Raw genomic sequence first — 20,202 nt, forward strand, 5'->3', positions numbered from 1 at the left:
GCGTAGTCTCTTGAATCTACATCTCCACTCCCGAGCAGCCTCCCTCCCCGAGGCCCCATTCTCTGCTTGCACTTCTCCAGTTCCTTGGGTCCTCTGGGCCCCTCCTTGCTGTTCTCCACATAGCAGCAGCCTTTTCCCTACAAATCCGATCAAGTCCAGCCACTGCTTTGCCCCTTCCTGAAGCTTCTAAGTGACCTTCTCTAAGAGGTCCCACCTCATCCTGTGAGTCCTCCGGCAAGTCTCCTCCTTCTGCACAGCACCCTTACTTTCTCCTCTTCCCAGAGGATCTGAATCCTGAGAGCCACTGTGCCAGATCACGTGACCCGCTCCCTCTCCTGCCACTGTCACCGAGTAAACTCCTCTCCATCCCTCAGTGCCCTCCACAGCTGCTCTGGGCTCCCAGATTTTCATTTCCCCATTCATCCCCCTAGAGACTGTGCCCTGTAGTACCTGGTGCAGCCTTGAGTTTTGGACAGTTGTTGGTTTCCCCTGGGAAGGACCCTGTAGATGATTACCCACTGCTGTTCCTTGAAGTGTTCCTCTTGCTTGGACATAGACTGAAACACAGAATTGCAGCTCCCTCCTGTTAACCTCCTGATTTGCCCCCAACCCCAACTTCTAACCTCTTTGAAGGATGAACAGAGGTGATGGAGGACCCAGTGTGCCTCCCACAGTCATCCCAGAAATAAGTACGCTGATGGTTAGTTGTGCAAGTCCAGCCTAGGGTGCACCTCTGCAAAACTGAGGTGTCAGACAGAAGCCTCTAGGAGTGTGATCTTCCCTAGGCTGTGTTTCAGAGAGCAGGTGTTTGCTGTCTGCTGAGTCAACTTTGGTCATCCCCCACCCCTTGTCCCCCCAAGAACAGGTGGCTGGAAGTAGAGGGCATTTTATCCCGTCTCCAAGCCTAGGAGAGGTATACGGTCTCACTTGCTATCTTCCTGGCTGAGGAGCTAGACCTCAACAGGTTTCTGATCGGCATCCGCATCCTGAGTTCTGCTCCGTCGTATGTCAGTGCTTCCCTTTTGTGGCCTTGTCCCACATGTTCTCACACTCGATCTATCCAACACTCTGTATGGATGAGGCCCTGGGATACAAAGAGGTTGTGTCGCTAACCCACGGTTAGTGGGACAGCCAGGCCTCCTGACTCCTGGTCTAACCTCATCATTGCGGGTCCTCTCGGGAGACAGGACTGCAGGAGCTCTCTGTGCAAGCCTGGACTCTCCTGTCCATAGGTGAGTGTTTGATTGCACCCCCAGTTTGCAGTATTGTCTGTATATAAGCATTGCCCACCCACCCACCAGGACCATGGAGTTCTGGAACCTTGGCTGGAGGTCTTTCAAAGAGGCACCTGTTGTGGTAAATATTAAAAATATCCACAGTCCCTCGCTAGCCGTCATCGTCCAACCACATGGCATTAGTGGGGTAAAGTCATCTCAGCCATGGCAGTTCCAGGGCACCACGCCACGCTACTTTTAGCTGTTCTCTGGTCCCAGCGGTGGCTGCCCTCTTTGCTCTCTGACGCCAAACTCTGCTCACATTCCCAGCAACCGGCTAAAATCAAGACTCTAGAGGTCCCAGTAGCTCCCTGTCTTGGACTCTGCTTATATTCCCTGCAACCACCCCCTGTGGTTATAGTCACAACTCCCAGTAACCTGTTAAAATCAAAACTCAATAAGCTTATAATGTATCAATCAGATTTATCTCAGTAATTTATCTCAGTAAATTTACACTCCACAAAACGTCCACACAATAAACTCACAGCCAATTGATAATGATAAAAACCGCCCACCTAGATAAGATAAATTGCCCTATAAAAATCCATCCCTTAAGAAATATTTGTAACAACCTGTGGCCGTTTAAGGCCACATGGATCTGGGTCGCCCTTCTCTGCCTCCATCTTGGATCTTCTCCCCTCCCCCTCCCCCCAACTTACAAAACCTTCGTTCACGACTTACTTTTTCACTACCCAATCACAGCCCTCGCCTGCATAAAGACATCGACCTACAGCAGCAGACCTTGATGAGAAGCAGCTAAAGCAGTCACTCTGTTCTATTCTGTTGCATTGTACAGTGGCTTGCAGAAAGCATTGAGGAGTCACCCAGACAAAAGACAGGCCTGCCCAAATCCTGGTACTCGCTGTAACCCTTTAGCACGGGATGCAGGGGGCAAAGTGACCCGAGGGTCCCCTGGTCCTGGATCTCCCCAGTGTTCCTGTCTCAGGGGGGAGGTAGGTTTGGGGTTCCTGAACAGTACTTTTAAGTTTTTCATGTAGTTGTGAAGAGTCTTTGGCTCCTGGGACCTTCGTCAACAACTCATAGACTTACTTCAGGAAACTTTAGTGCCTGCGGAATGCAAGTGGGGAGTGAAGGTCCGTGAACACAGAAGAAGGGCGTATTCCTATGCTCGGCGGTTTCTAGGGAGCTGAGGTCCCCATGGGATTATGGGATGAGCTGCAGCAGTCTCTGAGTTGACAGGCCTTGAGGGTCTCCGGTGCGGTGAAGCAGAGAGCCTGCCCCAGAACCGGTCCCCCATAATTGGGACTGTGGAGGTCAGTGCTGGGTCAGCACAGTGGTAGGAAGCAGGGACTGTCTGCTGACACCCGGAGGAAGGGAAACAGACCATGCCCAGCATGTCCTTTGAGTGTGTGTCTTATCAGTTTCCTGGGAGTTGAAAGCCCCATGAGATTCCTCTCCCCCAACCCTCATACCTGTTTACTCCCCACTCCTCATCCACCAACCAATCAGCTCCCCAGTTTGTCACATCTCAGAAGCTACTCACTGTCAGGATGCTTCATCTGCCCTCTGTGTCCACTCCCTGCGAGGCGAGGCTCTGCTTGCTTGCCTCCTCTGCCTGTGTCCCCACGGATTGTCTCACACTGGTCCAGCAGCAGCTCCATGTACACTCCCACTAGATCCCCACGCTTTGAAGTTGCAAAAAGGAGCTGGCTTTGCAAAATGGCTCCCTGGGTGTCCCCCCTCCCTATTTTCAGGCCATCACCTTCTAACAATCCTGAGGCCCCTTTGGTATGTTATCCCCACCTTCAAAGTTCGTTTCTAATTTTTTTTCAAATTTGGGGTGCCAGGAATTGACCTCGTGGCCTCGCGACTGGGCCCAGGCTTTCTGTCACTTCCCTCTACACTCAGTCCCAGAGTCTATAAATTATCCCTGACTGCTGATATACCATTATCAACTTATCAGTGAAGGCGCTACCCTCACACATTTTAGCTCTTGATCATATTAACCGTACCGGTAAATGTATCAACATTTTCTCCACATATTTTTGTGTGTCTGTTGTCTGCCTTTGTACTCCTCTACCACAGAGACTGTTGAAAGAGAGGGTCTTGACCTACATTTCCCTCCCATGACCTCTGTTCCATGACAGCTGTGTTTCCCTTTGATTTATTTTCAGTCATAAAACTACAGGACATTACCATCTTTATGATTCTTAACTCATGTGGCCAAACTGTTTTCTACAAACCTTTTGTCAATTGACAGAGTCGTCATTGTGGGAGAAGCCCCCCATTCAATCCTTTCTCAGTTCTATCTACATTTTAAATTTAGTCACGAAGTTCTTACATGTCAGCATGCTGGCACCCCCTTCGAACATGGGCCCAGATGCTTTTCTGCAGATTTGCCTCTTCGTGAGTTTTAAGTTTTATGACAGTGATGTTTGATCCTGCAGCAGATTAAGACCTTGCAAGAACATACCTGGACACACAGCTAAGGGCTGTCTCCAGAGGGGACATTGTTATGATCAAGGACAGAGCTCCTCAGGACCACAGTGTTTCCGTAGCCGTCTGGTGTTAATAAGTCAACAGTAACAATAGCAACAACAGCCCTTTCTGCCACAAGACGCTCAAATATAAATAACAAAGTTACTTCACAGAAGAGGAGAGATTGTCAAATGCTATCCATGGAATACTGGGGGCTAAGGGGTGGGAGCCGAGTGTTCACATGTGTTCTAGCATGAGGCACAGCCCAGCCTTACATGCTATAGCCAAGGCTCTCTGGTGGTTTTTGAGAGAAGAATATTAGACTTCTGTACGTTTCTACCTTCTGCTTTGTTTCCTGTTCACTTAGGACACATAGTGTTGAGGTAAAGATACCTCCCATCCTACCACGTCATGATTGCTTCTGGTGTTTTCTCCTCCAGTTTCCCTGTCCAGCTCTCTTCAGGAAGTGCATGTGAGCCGGGAGACCACGGGAAAGATCGCAGTGGCCAGCAAATGTAAGTTCAGCTTACCTCCTCCAAACACTCGACTGTTGAGACCTCTGTGCAGCGGACCCAGGGAGGCCATGCTTCCCTGGGAGTTTCCACTGCTGCCTCTCATGGCGTGGCCTTCCCAGTCATTCCCCACACTCATTCCTTCCTGTAAGTCCTGCTGAGCAACTCTCCTTGGTTAAAATAGTGATAACCACAGGCAACTACAAAAAAAAAAAAAAAAAAAAAAAAAAACCAGCCTTGTTGCTACGGAACATTAAGTTCAATTTATATTGCATTCATTTATTTGTGTGTGTGTGTGTGTGTGCTCGCACTCGCACTTGTGTGCATGAGTGCATATGGAGGTCAAAGGGCACTGGAGGGATGTGTTCTTTCCATGTGGGTCCTTAGGTCAGCACGGCAGCCCCTTTGTTGCTAAATTTCTCAGCCAACCTCAGGGTTTTCTGTCACCTGTCATCTACCAAACCACACATATTTCCTGCCATGTTTCTCCTTCTACCTGCCCAAGCCAAACTAATGCTTTCCCAGAAGCCCAACCTAGTTCCTCTTCTCTCCACTCTCCTAGGTAAGAGGGGAGTTCAGGATTCACCACCAGCCCCTACCACTCCCTGGTATTTTGTTATCGGAAAGTTACTGGCTCACACTGTGTCTATTTCCTTCTCTGTCACTTGGCAGTGAAAACACAAATCTCAGGCTGAGGGTGTGGCTTAGAGGGTGTGACAGGATACTATGATCCTAGCACTGGGCAGTGCTCACAGAATCCTGTAGACTTACTGGTCAACCTGTGAGCTCCAAAAATCACAGAATCCTGTAGGCTTACTGGTCAACCTGCGAGCTCCGAAAGCAGTGAGAGACACTGTGTCAAAAAACTGAAGGAGAATACAATAGAAGAACGTACCTGTCATCAGCCTCTGTGCTACACAGCTGTGTACATGGGTGTGCACACCTGCACATCTGAACACAGACAAACACATACACAAAAATACAGACCTTCTTAGGATTAGAGTTGAGAGCTAGATGATAGACTTTCTCCTTGAGTTGGTAGAAAATATTGTACCAAGGGAGGTGATGGTGGATTCTGTCAGTGTGTGAACTAGAAATGTTAATCATGTACCTGAAGTGGTGAATTGTATGGTGTAGGAAGTCTCAAGAAGACATTCAAAGAAATAAAGTCCTTGGGGAGCTAGAAGGATTATCTGGATGGGTGTGTCAGATACATCTTGTGCTGGTTTCCCGTCAGCACGACACAAGCCATAGTCATTTGGGGGGGGTGGGGGCCCGACTGAGAAAATGCCTCTGTAAGATCTGGCTATAGGCAAGCCTGTAGGGTTTTTTCCTAATCAGTGACTTTAGATTTTAGATTGTGGGTGTACCATCTCTGGCCTGCTTGTCCTGTGTTGTACAAGAAAGCAGGCTGAACAAGCCAGTAAGCAGCACCACACACACGTACCCTCGTAGCCTCCTCATCAGCTCCTGCCTCCAGGTTCCTGCTCTGCTTAAGTCCCTGCCCTCAGTGATGGACTGTGGTGTGGAAGTGTAAGCCAAATAGATCCTTTCCTCCTCGTGTTGCTTTTGGTCATGGTGTTTTGTTACAGTGGTAAAAATCTCTGACTCAGATGCACCTCGGGCAGTGCTGAAGTAGAAGAAAGGTGTGGCCTCTGCTGCTACTTGAATTCTTGCTCAGCCTTGCACAGTGGGGTACCCAATTGAGATAGTAACCCTCAAAGGCAGGGGCCATGGCGAGCCCAAGACCCTCTTCGCAGGACTCATGTACTCTGTCTGAAGAGCTCACAAGCAGGCCCTATCTCAGTCTTTATAACGAGAAAGAACCTAGTTCAATTACCTCCATCTGCTCCTGTCTCCAGTGATATGGTGCTCAGCCGCGGTCGACATCCTGTTCCTGTTAGATGGCTCTCACAGCATTGGGAAAGGGAGCTTCGAGAGGTCCAAGCGCTTTGCCACTGCTCTCTGCGATGCCCTGGACATCAGTCCTGGCAGGGTGAGTGTAAACACGTCTCATCTGGTGCCGTTTCGAGTGACGGAAACTCATCTTTGGGCAGAGGGAGGAATGCATCGTCTGTGGGATGCAGAGGACTAAGGGGCAAATTGCAGCGAGGTGGGACTGATGCTGGGGTGCCAGGGATAGGCCAAGGCAGCTAAGTGTGCCCCTCATCCTCCTCAGTGTGCCCTCCCACGAAGCAGAGTAGTTCTGAATTGTCTTTCCGGTTAGTTCCCCCACAGGTGAGGTAGAGGTTGGGAGAGGGTACACTTCTTTCCTATGGAGATGGAAGAATCCTAGGAGAGGGCACCAAATGGGCAGACATAAGCCACGTGACACTCCCCTTCCTGATCAGAGTAATGCAGAAGACAACTTCATCTAGGCTCTTGGCTGCAGAGGGATGAGCATGGATCTGGTTTCCAACTATAAAGACAGATTGTGTTTAAAGCAGCTTAATTAAGTCTTTATGGATGCTCTGTGGGTGGTCTGCTGTTGAGGTGGATTCCCTCTGTCTGTCTTCCCTCTCAATTAGAATTTCATCCCTGGCTCCTTGGAAAACAGAACGCATACTTAGCAGGCCAGAATATTCCAGCTCTATCCACTCTGGCCACTTGAAAAGATCTACTCTTGTCTGAGTGAAACCAGAGAGTACCTTCATGTCTTGTCCTTCCTGGCTTCAAGTTTCACAGACAGCAGAGATGGGCTCTTGTTTCTGAAGGGGACAGTTTTGAATAACCAACAGCACAATGAGTGTGGATACGTCCTCTGGAAGAGAACCATACAGGGCCCTCAGCTTCTCTAATCCAGCAGTAGACCTCCAGGCCTATAGCTGTTTCAGTCTCCAGCAGAACAGAAACACTGGAGGCTTGGTGATACCCTCCATGGGCAAGCCTGTGAAAAGTGAATGTTCGCATGCACCAGAGACATAGGCATGTCCAATGCTTCCACTTCCATGAGGTCCTCCAGCTCATCCAACTCATAGCAGTTTACAAGGATCATACAGTCTGACAGTCCGCTCCTAAATACTCCCACCCACAAGTTACTGCTTATGGTGTTTCTTGTCACCAGAAAAGATTTCAGGCAATCTTTTGGTAGGGACAGGTAAAAACCAACTAGGCTTCCCATTCATCCTTAATTATGAATGATCGGATAGGGTTCAAATCCAGAAAGTGTATGTATACACACTCACATACATACACACTCACACACATACACACTCACACACATACACACTCACATACACACTCACATGCACACACATACGCACACACTCACCCATACACACTCACTCACACATTCCCTCACGCATACACTCACACACTCACCCCACACACATGCACACACATACACACACACTCACCCCCCCACACACATACTCACTCACATACACACTCTACCACACAGACAGACAGACAGACACACACACACACACACACACTCTCACATATACACTTTCTGGATTTTCAACCATGTAAACCCACCCCCAAGTAAAATAAAATGAAGAAGAAGCCATAATTATTTAAATTAGAGACTAGTCACAGGCTGAGAAAGGAAGGAGCTTTCCAAGGCAGCATTCCTGGCTTAATCCTGTAAACACTGGAGGATTTAGGAACAAGTGAGGCCTGTTAGGGGGGCCAGGTTGTCTGGAGAAGGGGTGTCATTTGCAAGTGTGAGCACATTGTCCTGGAGTGCCTGCAGCCAGGCCTAGTCTCTGACACGCTAGAGATGGAGATGTCGTTCCTTCAGTCCAGACTGGAGCAGCTTAGAGGTTCTGAGTGTGTGGTCAGCACAGTGTCAGCCTAAAGAGACCAGGGCAGAGACCTGCTGGGTCTCCTCCTTCTTCCAGATAAGGCCTACTTTAAAAATAACCCCTCCCCCCTCCCATCACTAGTGGTCCTGGCTACAATGTAGCTGCATATCTGGCAGTGAGGACCGGAAGCAGTGTAGCTATTTACACAGAACAGAGCAGGGAGAGAGGAAGCAGGCTGAAGCCAAGGCTTGGTGAGAGGCCTGCCTGTAACAGAGAGCCGGAGTAGTGAGAAGCCTGGAAGCTTCTCTATATGAGGGACGCATTCATGTAAAAGAGTGCAGATGGGCTCCATCTTAAGAGAGCGAGCCATGGCTACTTGGAGAGATTGACTTGGTTTTAACCTAGAAAAGACTTCCTCTCAGCAAGAGTTGGGAGGAGTTGTGTTTTAGACGCTAGAACAGATAGATGTGCTTGTTCCTTGTGCAGGAGGACTTGAGCTCTGTTCCCCAAACCCACACAAAAAGCTGTACATACACGGTGCTACACATTTGCAATCCCAGTATTGATGAGGTAGAAATAGGCAGATGCCCGGGGACCCATGGCCATCCACTCCAGCCTGACCAGTGAGCCCCAGGTCCCAGTAAGAGAACCCGTTTCGAAACACAGGGAAACACCAATGGAGAAGCAACACCCAAGGTTGGCCTCTGACATCTCCATGCTTTTGCAGACACAAATATGCATGCACGCACATGCACAAATACGCGAGCACGCACACACAAAAACCTGGAGGAACGGGAAAAATGGTGTGTGCTTGGGAGAGCCGGGGTCTTGACTGACCACTGGTACTCTGCACAGAGGCTTCGCTGTGTGGCTTCAGCTTTTCTACCTTTTCTGTTGGCTGTATTTGATCCAAAGCTTACTTTGATCCCTTTGGTTTCCGGGAAGACATCCCCAAGTAGCTTTAAGTTGAGAGTGTTTGTGGATGGCCTGCTGTTGAGGTGGGCTGCAGTGTTTGAAGTCTTCCTCTTAACTTTACAAACACTCATTTCCTGCTTTAACAGCCCCTGAGACCAAAACCTGGGGGTGGGGGGGTTGCTTCTGCGCACAGTAAACTGTAGATAAAAGGCAACGATTTTACTCCCAAACCACCAATTAAATGAAAGGCCTTAGCCATTCACTGGGGCTGTTTCTTATCCATTCTCTTGTGTTTGAGTCATGTCCTTCCTGGTTAACCCAAGCAAGTGGACCCAGCTGCTGGTCTCCAGAGAATTCCTCCCACCCATTGACCAAGTACTTCCTAACATGGTTCAATAAAAAGGAGGACAGAGAAGAAAATCTGCACCCATACATTCCCTATTCACCAGATTTTCCCCTCCCCCGACCTCTGACTGGTCACTGGATTCCCCCTCCCACTCCTCTCTGACTGATCACTGGATCCCTTACGTGTTTGATTACTAGATCCACCCACCAAGTACCCTTGCAGATCCACTTTATGCAGATCTACTTTATCCAGCACAGGCAGCATAAAGATGTGCTTCTATTTTCTCCTTTTCTATACAAGTTAACATCAGTTTCCACATTACTCTCTGTCTCTTGTCTTTCTATCTCATATTATCTTGGAAATCTCTTCTCTATATATGTGCATATATAGATATTACAGATAATTAGACCATCCCAAGGATTTACCGGGACTACTTACCAGCTGCTATTGATGGACCGTTGCTATTACAAATACACCGTGACCTTATAAATGCCCCTTTTACTGTGTGGAAGAATATCTGTAGGATAATCTCCCTGTGCATTTTTAGCTGTTAATGCATATGCTGCCCTCCATAGATGTGACACCAGTTTACATTCATACCCACAGTGGTGGAGAACAGTTCCCTTTGTAAATACTGCATCTCTTTTTCTTCACGGGCTGATGGTCTTATTTTCCTAAGGCCAAATGTCCCTCCATTAAAGAACCGTTAGCGTCCCCTTCTTGGATCTTTGATCATGCCTTTGAACCATTTTCTGTTGTTTCGCTGTCCTTTTACACATGGAAGAACTAACCCTTCCCTCCATGAGTTGTAAATTCTCTGTTTTGTCTTAACCTGTGACTGTGTGGAAGTTTGCTCCAAGCCCTCAGATTTATCAGACTTCACAGCCTGTAAAGTTGAGTTGAGTTCCTGGTAGAGAAGGGAATTCGCCTAAGAGTTCTTTCAGAACGTACCTGGTTGAGATACTCAGCCTTGAAGCTTGAATCCATTCCCAGGGTCTCCTAGAGTTTGCGGTGGTCTTTCCGGTTGTCGTGGTACCGTGCTGAGCAGTCAGTCTTTCCCACTGGCATGAAGTTTCCAGGAAAACCGTGGCAGGCTTCTTCCTTCTGCTAGACTTCTCAAAGTTGCTCCAAGGCTCTGACCCACAGCATGCATTTCTTCAAATGGCCACCCAATATCTTTCTGGTTTTAGCTACCAACATCTTCCCATCTGTGGAGCCATCTGGTCGACCAAGGGCATCAAGTCACTGTCTTCCAAGCGCAAGGCCAGCTAAGGAATTGCACTGGAGACTCCAGTAGTGTCTTTGCCCATTTGAAGTCTTTGCCAAAGCTGGCCTACTGAGTGTGTGGTACCTCTGGGCTATAGAGAACTGAGGATTAGGAGCTGGTTGGGAGTCATCATTCTGGGTGCTCAGTGTCCTGGCTCTAGTTTTGCAAGTCATGCGTTGGGTTTTCTCCTACAGCCTCCTCAGTTAGCAAGCTCAATCTGTCAGCTCTCCGTTTCTGTCCCTGAACCTCCAGCTCCACCACTGCTTGTCTGTGTTTTGTGAGCTGACTGTCCCTCAGTCTGACTCACTGGTCTAGAGACTTAGCCCTTTTTCTGGCTTGGTAGGAGTCATCAGTGAGGTAGGTATAGGGGCTTGGTGGCTGTGGTTAGGTTAGGCAGTAGCCTCTGTGGAATCCTCTGCTGGATTTGAAAGCGTTTTGCTACCAGTCTGCATCTACCCCAGAGGAGGCATTAGAGAACGGTGCTTTAGAGAAGTCCAGTGACCCAGGCTTCTTTTCCTTGTCCCGGGTGGATATGCCTTGCACAGTGTCTTCTGTATACTTTACTGTTGTCTCCAGTCATGTGGGCATCAATCGCACCCACCCCCATGGATAGGTGATATGACACATGAGTTTGTACACAGCAGCACTTGAGCCCGGAAGCCTTTGAGAGACACAAGCAGAGCCTCCTCTAAAGCTGCTGGCACCCCAGCAGGGACAGCTGCCAGATGGGTGACTGCCTTCTGAGGCAAGCACTTCCGAGGCAAGCCCTTCAAGATGATTATCTATGCCGGCAGAGCACAGCCATATTTGACCGTATCCTCCCAGATTCTCCAGCTGCTCTGTAGAACCAGGTTTCCAGAGAGGCTGGCCAGAGCTGCCACACAGGATTCGCTGAGTGGCCAGGAGACAGATATCCATCTTTCTACTGGGAAATGTTCATGATTTGACTGAAATCTCTGGGGCCTCCCGCCCTGTCTCCTCCTACAGGTCAGAGTGGGCGCCTTGCAGTTTGGTTCCACTCCTCATCTGGAATTCCCTTTGGATGCCTTTTCAACCCGACAGGAAGTGAAGGAGATCATCAAGAAGTTGGTTTTTAAGTAAGTATAGCGAGAGTGTGCCATGCAAACTCTGAAGCTGGCTGCCCGCTTGCTTTGTCCGTCCTTCCTTCCTTCCTTCCTTCCTTCCTTCCTTCCTTCATTTCTTCATTTCTTCCTTCCTTCTCCTCTTCCTCTCCTCCTCCTCCTTCTCTTTCTTCTTTCTTCTTCTCTTTCCTCTTCCCCTTATCCTCCTTTTCTTCTCTTCCTCCTCTTTCTTCTTTGAAACAGGGTCTCATTGTATAGACCAGGCCAGCCCAGAACTCCCCCTGAACTCACAGAGATCTATCTGCCTCTGCCTCCCTGAGTGCTGGGATTAAAGGTGTACGTCACCACACATAGTGAGGGTAACTGCATTATAACTGCTTCCTTGAAGGGTTTGGTCTTCCTCCCCTCAGGCCCCAGCTGTGCAGAGCTGGTGATTCTCAAGGCTGTGCCTTATTATTACAGGATGACACCCAGGTGGGAATTTAAAACACTAGTTTACGAAAGTTTGCTGCTATTATATGGAGTTGTCAGTTACATGGAAGAGAGGGTTATGACGGTCTTGCCTAGGGTGAAGCATGTGAGGTTATGGGAAGATTGTTAAGTCCAGCCTCAGCTATCCATGGAGACCTCTCAGTTGGGACATGAAGTCCAGCCTCAGCTATCCATGGAGACCTCTCTGTTGGGAGGTTCACCACACTTCTCCAAGCCACATTCTATTTACATTCTGAAAGAGTAATTTCCCTTCTGTTACTGAGAATGCTGTAAGATTGTGGAGAGCTGATAATGTGCTCACCTGCATATGAAATGCATAAGTGTGTGCATGTGGTAGGGGCCAGTGACTAGCTTTGGTGTCTACATGGTGGGTAAACTGAGGCAGCCGTTGGGGGTTAGAGCTGCTGACAGGATAGATCCAGATACCTACATAGGCCAATGGCAGCCAGCGATTAGAGAAGTTACTCAACAGACTTTTTTTTTTCCTGAGAGAATAAAGCTTAATTTATTGGGACTGGCATTCTCTGTGCCCCTCGGAAAAGCTATGAACTCTTAGCTCCTTGGGGCTGTCCAGATAGCAAAAGAAAGAGAGAAAATTCACTCACACACACACACACACACACACACACAAACACAGAGTGGATGAAAGAAAAGGCAGCATCCAATAACTTTATACACACAAATATATACACACAGGTATACACACATAGATACATGTATCCATACATGCATGTATCCATAGATACACACACATACAGAACTACAGACAGACATATGCACATTCACACATACAGTGGACATGTATCCATACATGCATGTATCCATAGATACACACACATACAGAACTACAGACAGACATATGCACATTCACACATACAGTGGTTAGAGCAAAGCTCCAGCAAGCAGGCTCCAAGCAGTTCACACATCTATCCATCCATACACACAATTGACATATGGAGCAAGCTCCAACACACACACAGACAAACCTTACACATACACACGCATACGCACAGTTGAGGGGTGGAAGAACAATGTTCCAAGCATCCACACTTTATTCTTTCCTCCACAGCCTGTAGATCCCAACTAAATCTTTCAAGCAGTATACAATTGCAATGTGATTACATTTTAGTTTTCTACTAGTGAATGACTGTGAAAAACAGTGTGTTCCCCAGCACCTCTACACAAAATAAGGTCAAGTAGTACAGGTAAAGAAAACAAATTATTCCCAAAACTCGGGTACCTTTGTAACTAAGCAAAGTGTTATACATTAACAAAGTGTAACCAAGCAAGGAAGTTGTCACAGTTTCTCTTACTGGCAGGCAACAAATTGTGGTTACAAAGAAAGAAATAGTTACTTTATTATTAATCTTTAAAAGTAATCTTGCAAGAATCATAGGGGGCTGGAGAGATGGCTCAGTGGTTAGGAACACCAGCTGCTCTTCCAGAGGTCCTGAGTTCAACTCCCAGCAACCACATGGTGGCCCATAATAGTATACTCCCATGCATAAAATAAATAAATCTTTAAAAAAAAGAATCTTTAAAGAATCACAAATCTAAACTTGTATATAAAAACAGTCATATCTACCTTAAATCCTTAGAATGTGTGTCTACTCATCTGCAGTTCTTATTAAATCATATCAGGAAGCTGAGAGCAAAAGTGGGTGTAAGAAATCAGTCATCACAGTCCAGCCTCAGTGAGACATGTCAGCCAGCTCTGCCTTTGTTCTTGTTCCCTGACCATAAAGATCCCTAGCTTAACTAATAAGAGTGTGCCTTTCTGAACTTCAAGTTGTTCCCTAAGATTTTCCTACATCAGAGCCAGTAGCAAAAACACTTCAGCCTAGCTTCACTAACAATGTTAATTTTCCAAATGTTTACTAAGTGTGGAGTCATTGTTGATGATCTACATCTCTAAGTTCTTCTCCAGGGTGGTGATAGAATCATAATCTGCTCCAGCAGCAATGCCTGGAGGACACCAAGCACTAGTACTGTGAGTGCCAGAGGCGCTGCCCAGTGAGGGGTTGGAAGCCTCTTAGAGCTTTCATAGAATTCTTAGATTAAGAGGGATGTGAGAGCAGTAAGCAGAGTAGGAGTCCACAACAGCATGACATCCTTGGGACATGTGGTCCTCAGGGCAGCCCAGAGGCCCACTCAAGTGACTGTGGTAACCGATGGGCCACATTCCATGAGTTCTAAAGCCATTCCTCCTGCATGGCCCTCTGTAGTAAGGTCATGACAGAATTATAAATCAACCTCTGTGAAAAGTTGCTCATACATGTATGTATACAGACACATTCGTGTGTGTTATAATTTGTGTGTGTCTCTGTATACATACATGTATATGTAGGCACACATGCATCATACACCCTGTTCCCACCAGCTCTCATAGAAGAATGAGTTTGACTTTTCAACTCTGAGCTCTGGCTGTGCTCTGCTCTCTACTGTCCCTGTCCTAGATAGAGAGTCCAGTGATGTCCTGCTCAGGTCTCTTGTCCCAGCCACCAATGCCACCAGTTTCTCTTGTGATGGTCCTGAGCCCTGAGGTCCCTTACCAGTCAAAGCCCTCTCTCTGTCACTCACCTGTGTTGTCCGGCACCGGAGGCCCCACAGAGGGCACAGCAGAACCTTCAGGGTCTCCTAGGAACCACCTTGATTTTTCTTAGATGGTTTATTGTAGCCCTTTTTCTGCCCTAGGTCACCCAATCAGGAAGAGGGGCAAGCCACGCTAAAAGCAAAGTATAAATGAAAAGAGTACCCCAGTGTGCTCTGAAGAGCTATGCTTGAAAGGACCAGAACCTCGCAGGACCAGGTTCTCAGCACAAAGGACATGTACTTGCCCCAGAGAGACAGTGAGCAGGAATAAGAGACAAAGATAGGAGATAGAGGACTAACTGGGGGTCTGGGGGTATTTGTCTGAGGCAGATTCGAGGTTTGGGTTGGGAAGAACTGTCTCTGGATAGAGAGGAGAGGGAGGTGACACCATAGGAAAATAGTGGCTTATAAAGGAAAGGGAAACCACATATTAGGATGATGTGTTTAGTTTTAACCAGGCATGCTTCATTGAAAGAATACTGCACAAAAACTTCTATGCTGGCCTTCATAACAATACTATCTATAACACCTTCAAACTGGAAGCAACAAGGATGTGAAACTGGTTACTGGATAAACAAAGTGTGGCATGTCCACACAATTGAACAGTATTCCGCTGTGAAAAGGAACAGCATGTTGGTTCACGCTGCAGCATGAATGAAGCATGGAAACACGTCACACGATAGAATGAGGTCATATATCACAGTCATATCACAAAGTCATGTAAAAGCTTCCTTCATTTATTTATTTATTTTTATTGTGCCAGGGAACAAACCTTGAAGAGGAAGACAGATGGTTTCCCACCAAGCTCTGTTCCCAGTCTTTTATTTACTATAGATTCTCTTTATTGTTGGTGGGCATTTGCATGACTCGGCGTGGTGGACAGCACATGCTCCACAGCATGGATGTGGAGGTCAGAGGGCAGTCTTGGGACTCAGTTCTCTTCTTCCACATGGACATGGGTCCCAGGGTTTGAACTCAAGTCACCAGGCTTGCCCCCAAATACCTTTGCCTGCTAAGTCATCTCGCTGGCCCTTCTTCTGTTTTGTGAAATATCTAGAACAGGCCGATGTCTGACATCTTTTAGTAATTCATGATGTCATGGGCCTAAGGACGAGGATGCTTGCCAATGGATTCAGGGCTTTTAAAGTGATGAAAAGGTTTGAACTTAGTGTTATAGTCATACTACCAAATGGGCTAAAATCACCAACCCGATACTTTAAAGGGTGAACTCATAGCCTATGAATTATTATCAGTTGAAAGGTTATAAAATCCTTTAGACTCGAGCATGCATTTGCAAAAAAAAAAAAAGAATTGTCTGACTGGTTTAAATTATGACAGTTTTTGGGTAGCGTTAATTCAAAAGGTTAATCTTCAAAACTCACCCAATTGCAAAGAATTGCTACACAGAGGCACACTAGAGATTTATCTAGTGTCTAGTCCAGTTCTGTCTCGTGTAGATCATGTATGTCATACGTGTCATGTATGTAGTAGCCTGGGCTCCACCCAGCCAACCATCCCCTCCTCTTCCCACCTCTGTAAAATGACTGGTTGAGCCTCCTTTTCCATTGAGAATGTGATGATTCATGACCTGGTATCAGAGACATTAAGGATTCCAGAGGCCAGTGCGATGGCCCAGCTCATAAAGGCACTTACTGCCTGCCATGCCTGACGACCTGATTCCGACTCAGGTGGTAGGAAGAGAACTAACACTTGCAAGATGTCCTCTGTCCCCCACATGCAAATCATGGCACTCAAAGTGCCACTATTCCAAATTAGTAAATAAATAAAGAAAAATTAGTAAATAAATAAAGAAAAATTAGTAAATATTAAATGAAAGAAAAATTTCAAAATCCCAAAAGGTGGAGTTTAAATTAAATTAAAAGCAAACATTCCAGAAGAGGTTGCAGGGGGGTGGATGAAGGAGCCCCTTTGTCTAAACAAGTCCAGCTCTTCTTTGGGGTGTGTTTAACATGTGTGCATCTTCTCATGACCACGAGGCCGTGAACCGAGCAAGGGGGCAGTAGCCCTTGGTTGACCTCATTTTGGGGTCGGCGAGGACATCACCAACGAAGATGTGCTATGTGTACTGTGTGCGCTGAGGCAGAGGAACGCTGGCCCATGGGAGGCAGCGATGGCCTGCCTGTGCTCTTCCTTCTCTGAAGAGAAGCTTTGCACACTGGACTGCACTAGCTTTTCCAGAAGCCACCCTAATGACTGCTTTCTTGCTGTGTTCGAAGGGACTTTAGATGTATCAGTCAAGTCTCCCAATATAGTACCAGTGGAGATGTAAAGTCAGAATGTATGTGGTGACTGGTTCTTGGATGTCAGCACAATAACCCAGCCCCAGGTCTCCTGTGACTCTTGGTGTGTCTCTTGTAATCAAGCATGTAAATGCAGGTAGCCTCAGAGGTCGGACGTAGGCATCAAATCTTCAGAGCTGAAGTTACAGGTGGTTCCCAGGGGCTGGGAACTGAACTTGGGTCCTCTGGAAGAATAGTGCATGCTCTTAACCACTCAGCTGTCTCTCCTGCCTCCCTAAGCCTTCAGCTGCTTTCAACTCACACCAGCATTTAAACATGGCTTTGAAAACATTTGGAATTACAAAGTGTTTGGTTATTTTTACTTCATGTGAGTTGGCAAGCACATCCACGTGAAACTTTTTTATGTTGATCTTCTGATAAGCTGATATTGCAACTACCATGCTGTGTTTAGCTATTTCTCATTCTCTCAGAGGAAAACACCTGGGTTGAACCTAGGATTTTTTTTTCTTGCCTATCCTTTACAAATGTTCAGATCAACTTCCCCTAACTTACTGTGAGGTTCCTTACTCAATTCCTCTCAAAGTCTGTCCTGTGCTAGCTCACTTCCACCAGAATTGCTGCTCATGGGAGTGGGCACAACTGGTTTAGAACCAGCCCATTAACACACTCGTCAGTCTCAACTCACACCACCGGGCTCTGAGAATCAATGAAAATTGAGAGATTTTTATGTCTGCTCCAACTTGAGGGTCACCTGCAAGTTCAGCTCCTTATGGTGTCCCGTTGGATGATAGCGAGCCCTGATGTTGTTGACACCTGATGTCGCTCACACATGATGTCATTCACACTCATTCAGTCCTACAGGAGCTGGACCCCTCTTAACCTCGGATCACACTATTGAGAGCAGTGAAGGTGGAGAATATTCCTGGTCTTGTCCATAACGGCTCCCCAGGCCGAACACTCACGATCTTTCTCCACCTCTCCACTAAGTGCAGAAGACTTGGCAGACTCAGGGGCCTTCCATAAAATGAGCTTGGGTTTCCACATAGCTGCTGGGAGGAGGGGACCTATGAGAGTCTGCATGAGGTGTAGCAGTCTTTAGTGTTAAGGCAAATATCATGCATGCATGCACATGCACACTCACATACACACATGCACACACATACATGCACACACACATGCACACACACATGCACACTCACATACACACATGCACACACACATGCACACACACATGCACACACATGCACACACGCATGCACAGAATGAATGAGCAAGTGAGAGAACGGGTAGACTGCATCCATGCTTCCAGTTGGTTGGACGTTAGAACATTTAGAAGAACAGCAGAAGACTCCTTCCAGAGGCCTGAGCTGAAGGCAGATGCTGTCTTAGATACAGTGTCTATATTGGCTGGTTTTATATGTCAATCTGATACAAGCTGAAGTTATCACAGAGAAAGGAGCCTCCGTTGAGGAAATGCCTCTGTGAGACCCAGCTGTAAGGCATTTTCTCAACTAGTGATCAGGTGGGAGGACCCAGCCCATTGTGGGTGGTGCTGTCCCTGGGCTGGTGGTCTTGGGTTCTATAAGAGAGCAAGCTGAGCAAGCCAGGGGAAGCAATCCAGTAAGTAACATCCCTCCATGGCCTCTGCATCAGCTTCTGCTTCCTGACCTGCTTGAGTTCCAGTCCTGACTTCCTTTGGTGATGAGCAGCAATGTGGAAGTGTAGGCTGAATAAACCCTTTCCTCCCCAACTTGCTTCTTGGTCATGACGCTTGTTCAGGAATAGAAACCCTAAGACAGTGTATTTATCTTTATTATAGCATGCGTGTGTGTGTGTGTGTGTGTGTGTGTGTGTGTGTGTGTGCATGTGTATGTGTGTGCGTGTGTGCATGTGTGTGTGTGTGTGCATCTACCTCACAGTTGCTCGTGTTGGATATACTATCACCAGCTTAAAAGGTTTGGCCTCAAGAAGCTGACTGTTCACTAACCTCAAATCCATAGTAATGATAACTCTTTCCGGCCAGTTGTCAGCCTGGTGAGTCTCCTGTTTTTGGTTTGCATGCTAGAAAGGTGCCTTTGAGCCTTGGCTAGGGGTTACTGCTGTCCCCTACCACCAGCAACCCATTTGCCTCTGGGCTCCTTCCCAACTTCACCCCCAGTGACTTCCTTGTTTCTCCTCCTATCCTCAGAGGTGGGCGCACAGAGACAGGCCTAGCCCTGAAACACCTGCTCAGAGGGCTCCCCGGAGGAAGAAATGGCTCTGTGCCCCAGATCCTCATCATCATCACAGACGGCAAGTCCCAGGGGCACGTGGCTCTGCCGGCTAAGCAGCTGAAAGAAAGGGGTATCGTTGTGTTTGCAGTAGGGGTCCGTTTTCCCAGGTAAGTAAATGCCTCAGCCATTCCGAGTCAGCTTCAGGCAGTGGGGCTAACGTGACTGGAAGGGCCTGACAGAGCCAGTTTCATGCTACCCTCTGCCTTATCTGAAGCTTTGGTTGAAAGCACCAGAAATCAACTCATACTCACTAGACAAAAATAGAAATCGATGGTGTCGACTCATTTCATCACGTGTGTGAGCCGCCCGCCCCTCGGAGGCAGGAGCCATGGAATTCAGTACTTACTGCTCAGCTCCTTTCTGTCCTACCACAGATCTCTCACACTCCCTGGGCTGTCCTCTCAGCCTGGTTTTCTGAGTCATGGACAGCACCCCAGCCACACCATCCATCTCTATACTGGGAGGCGGGTGGGTCTCCAGCTTCTGCCAGCCCAATTCTGATCAGCCTAAGTCACATGTACACCCAGCCAACAATGGCGGGGGCACCTTCGAGATCCACCATCCTCCCCCAGCCACCCTCAGCTGGGGGTTGAGCAAATCTGCCTTCCTAGAAGAGAGGTTCACATGCCCCAAATGCTCTCCGCCTTAAAAACAGATTTGGCTTCTAGACCTTGAGTCTCTATTTGTAACTATAGGTGAAATGACTCTGGGTGGCCATCAAGCCCCCATTTAGGACTTTCTTTAGTTTTATCATTCTTTTCTCTCTGTTAGAATGGGTTTCCTCCTCACACTGACACTAGTCTTGGACTAGACCTTACAGATGCCCATCTATCCCATGGGAAAGACTAGATAGTAAATGAATGGATGCCCACGTAGGAGGTGTGGTTTCAGGTGGAAATAGAACCAAAGAAGAAGGCAAAGCAAGGGCTGATGGGAGCAGGGAGACCGGAACTGTTAGAAGGGAGGCTGCTGAGGGAGGTCCTCTGGATTTTTTAAGAAAAAA

General features: G+C 47.5%; 1 protein-coding gene across 1 annotated transcript in view; it reads left to right on the plus strand.

Annotated features, from left to right (window-relative positions):
• Nucleotides 1-20,202, plus strand: part of Vwa2 (von Willebrand factor A domain containing 2) — a 41,625-nt gene that overhangs the window by 8,276 nt on the left and 13,147 nt on the right. Inside the window, exons 3-6 of the mRNA XM_003749146.6 lie at nucleotides 4,154-4,228; nucleotides 6,088-6,221; nucleotides 11,487-11,596; nucleotides 19,115-19,306. Of these exons, the coding sequence (XP_003749194.3) occupies nucleotides 4,154-4,228; nucleotides 6,088-6,221; nucleotides 11,487-11,596; nucleotides 19,115-19,306 (511 nt within the window). The remainder of the gene's footprint in view (nucleotides 1-4,153; nucleotides 4,229-6,087; nucleotides 6,222-11,486; nucleotides 11,597-19,114; nucleotides 19,307-20,202) is intronic.

Source organism: Rattus norvegicus, chromosome 1 (genome assembly GCF_036323735.1).
Source record: "Rattus norvegicus strain BN/NHsdMcwi chromosome 1, GRCr8, whole genome shotgun sequence".
Taxonomy (NCBI): domain Eukaryota; kingdom Metazoa; phylum Chordata; class Mammalia; order Rodentia; family Muridae; genus Rattus; species Rattus norvegicus.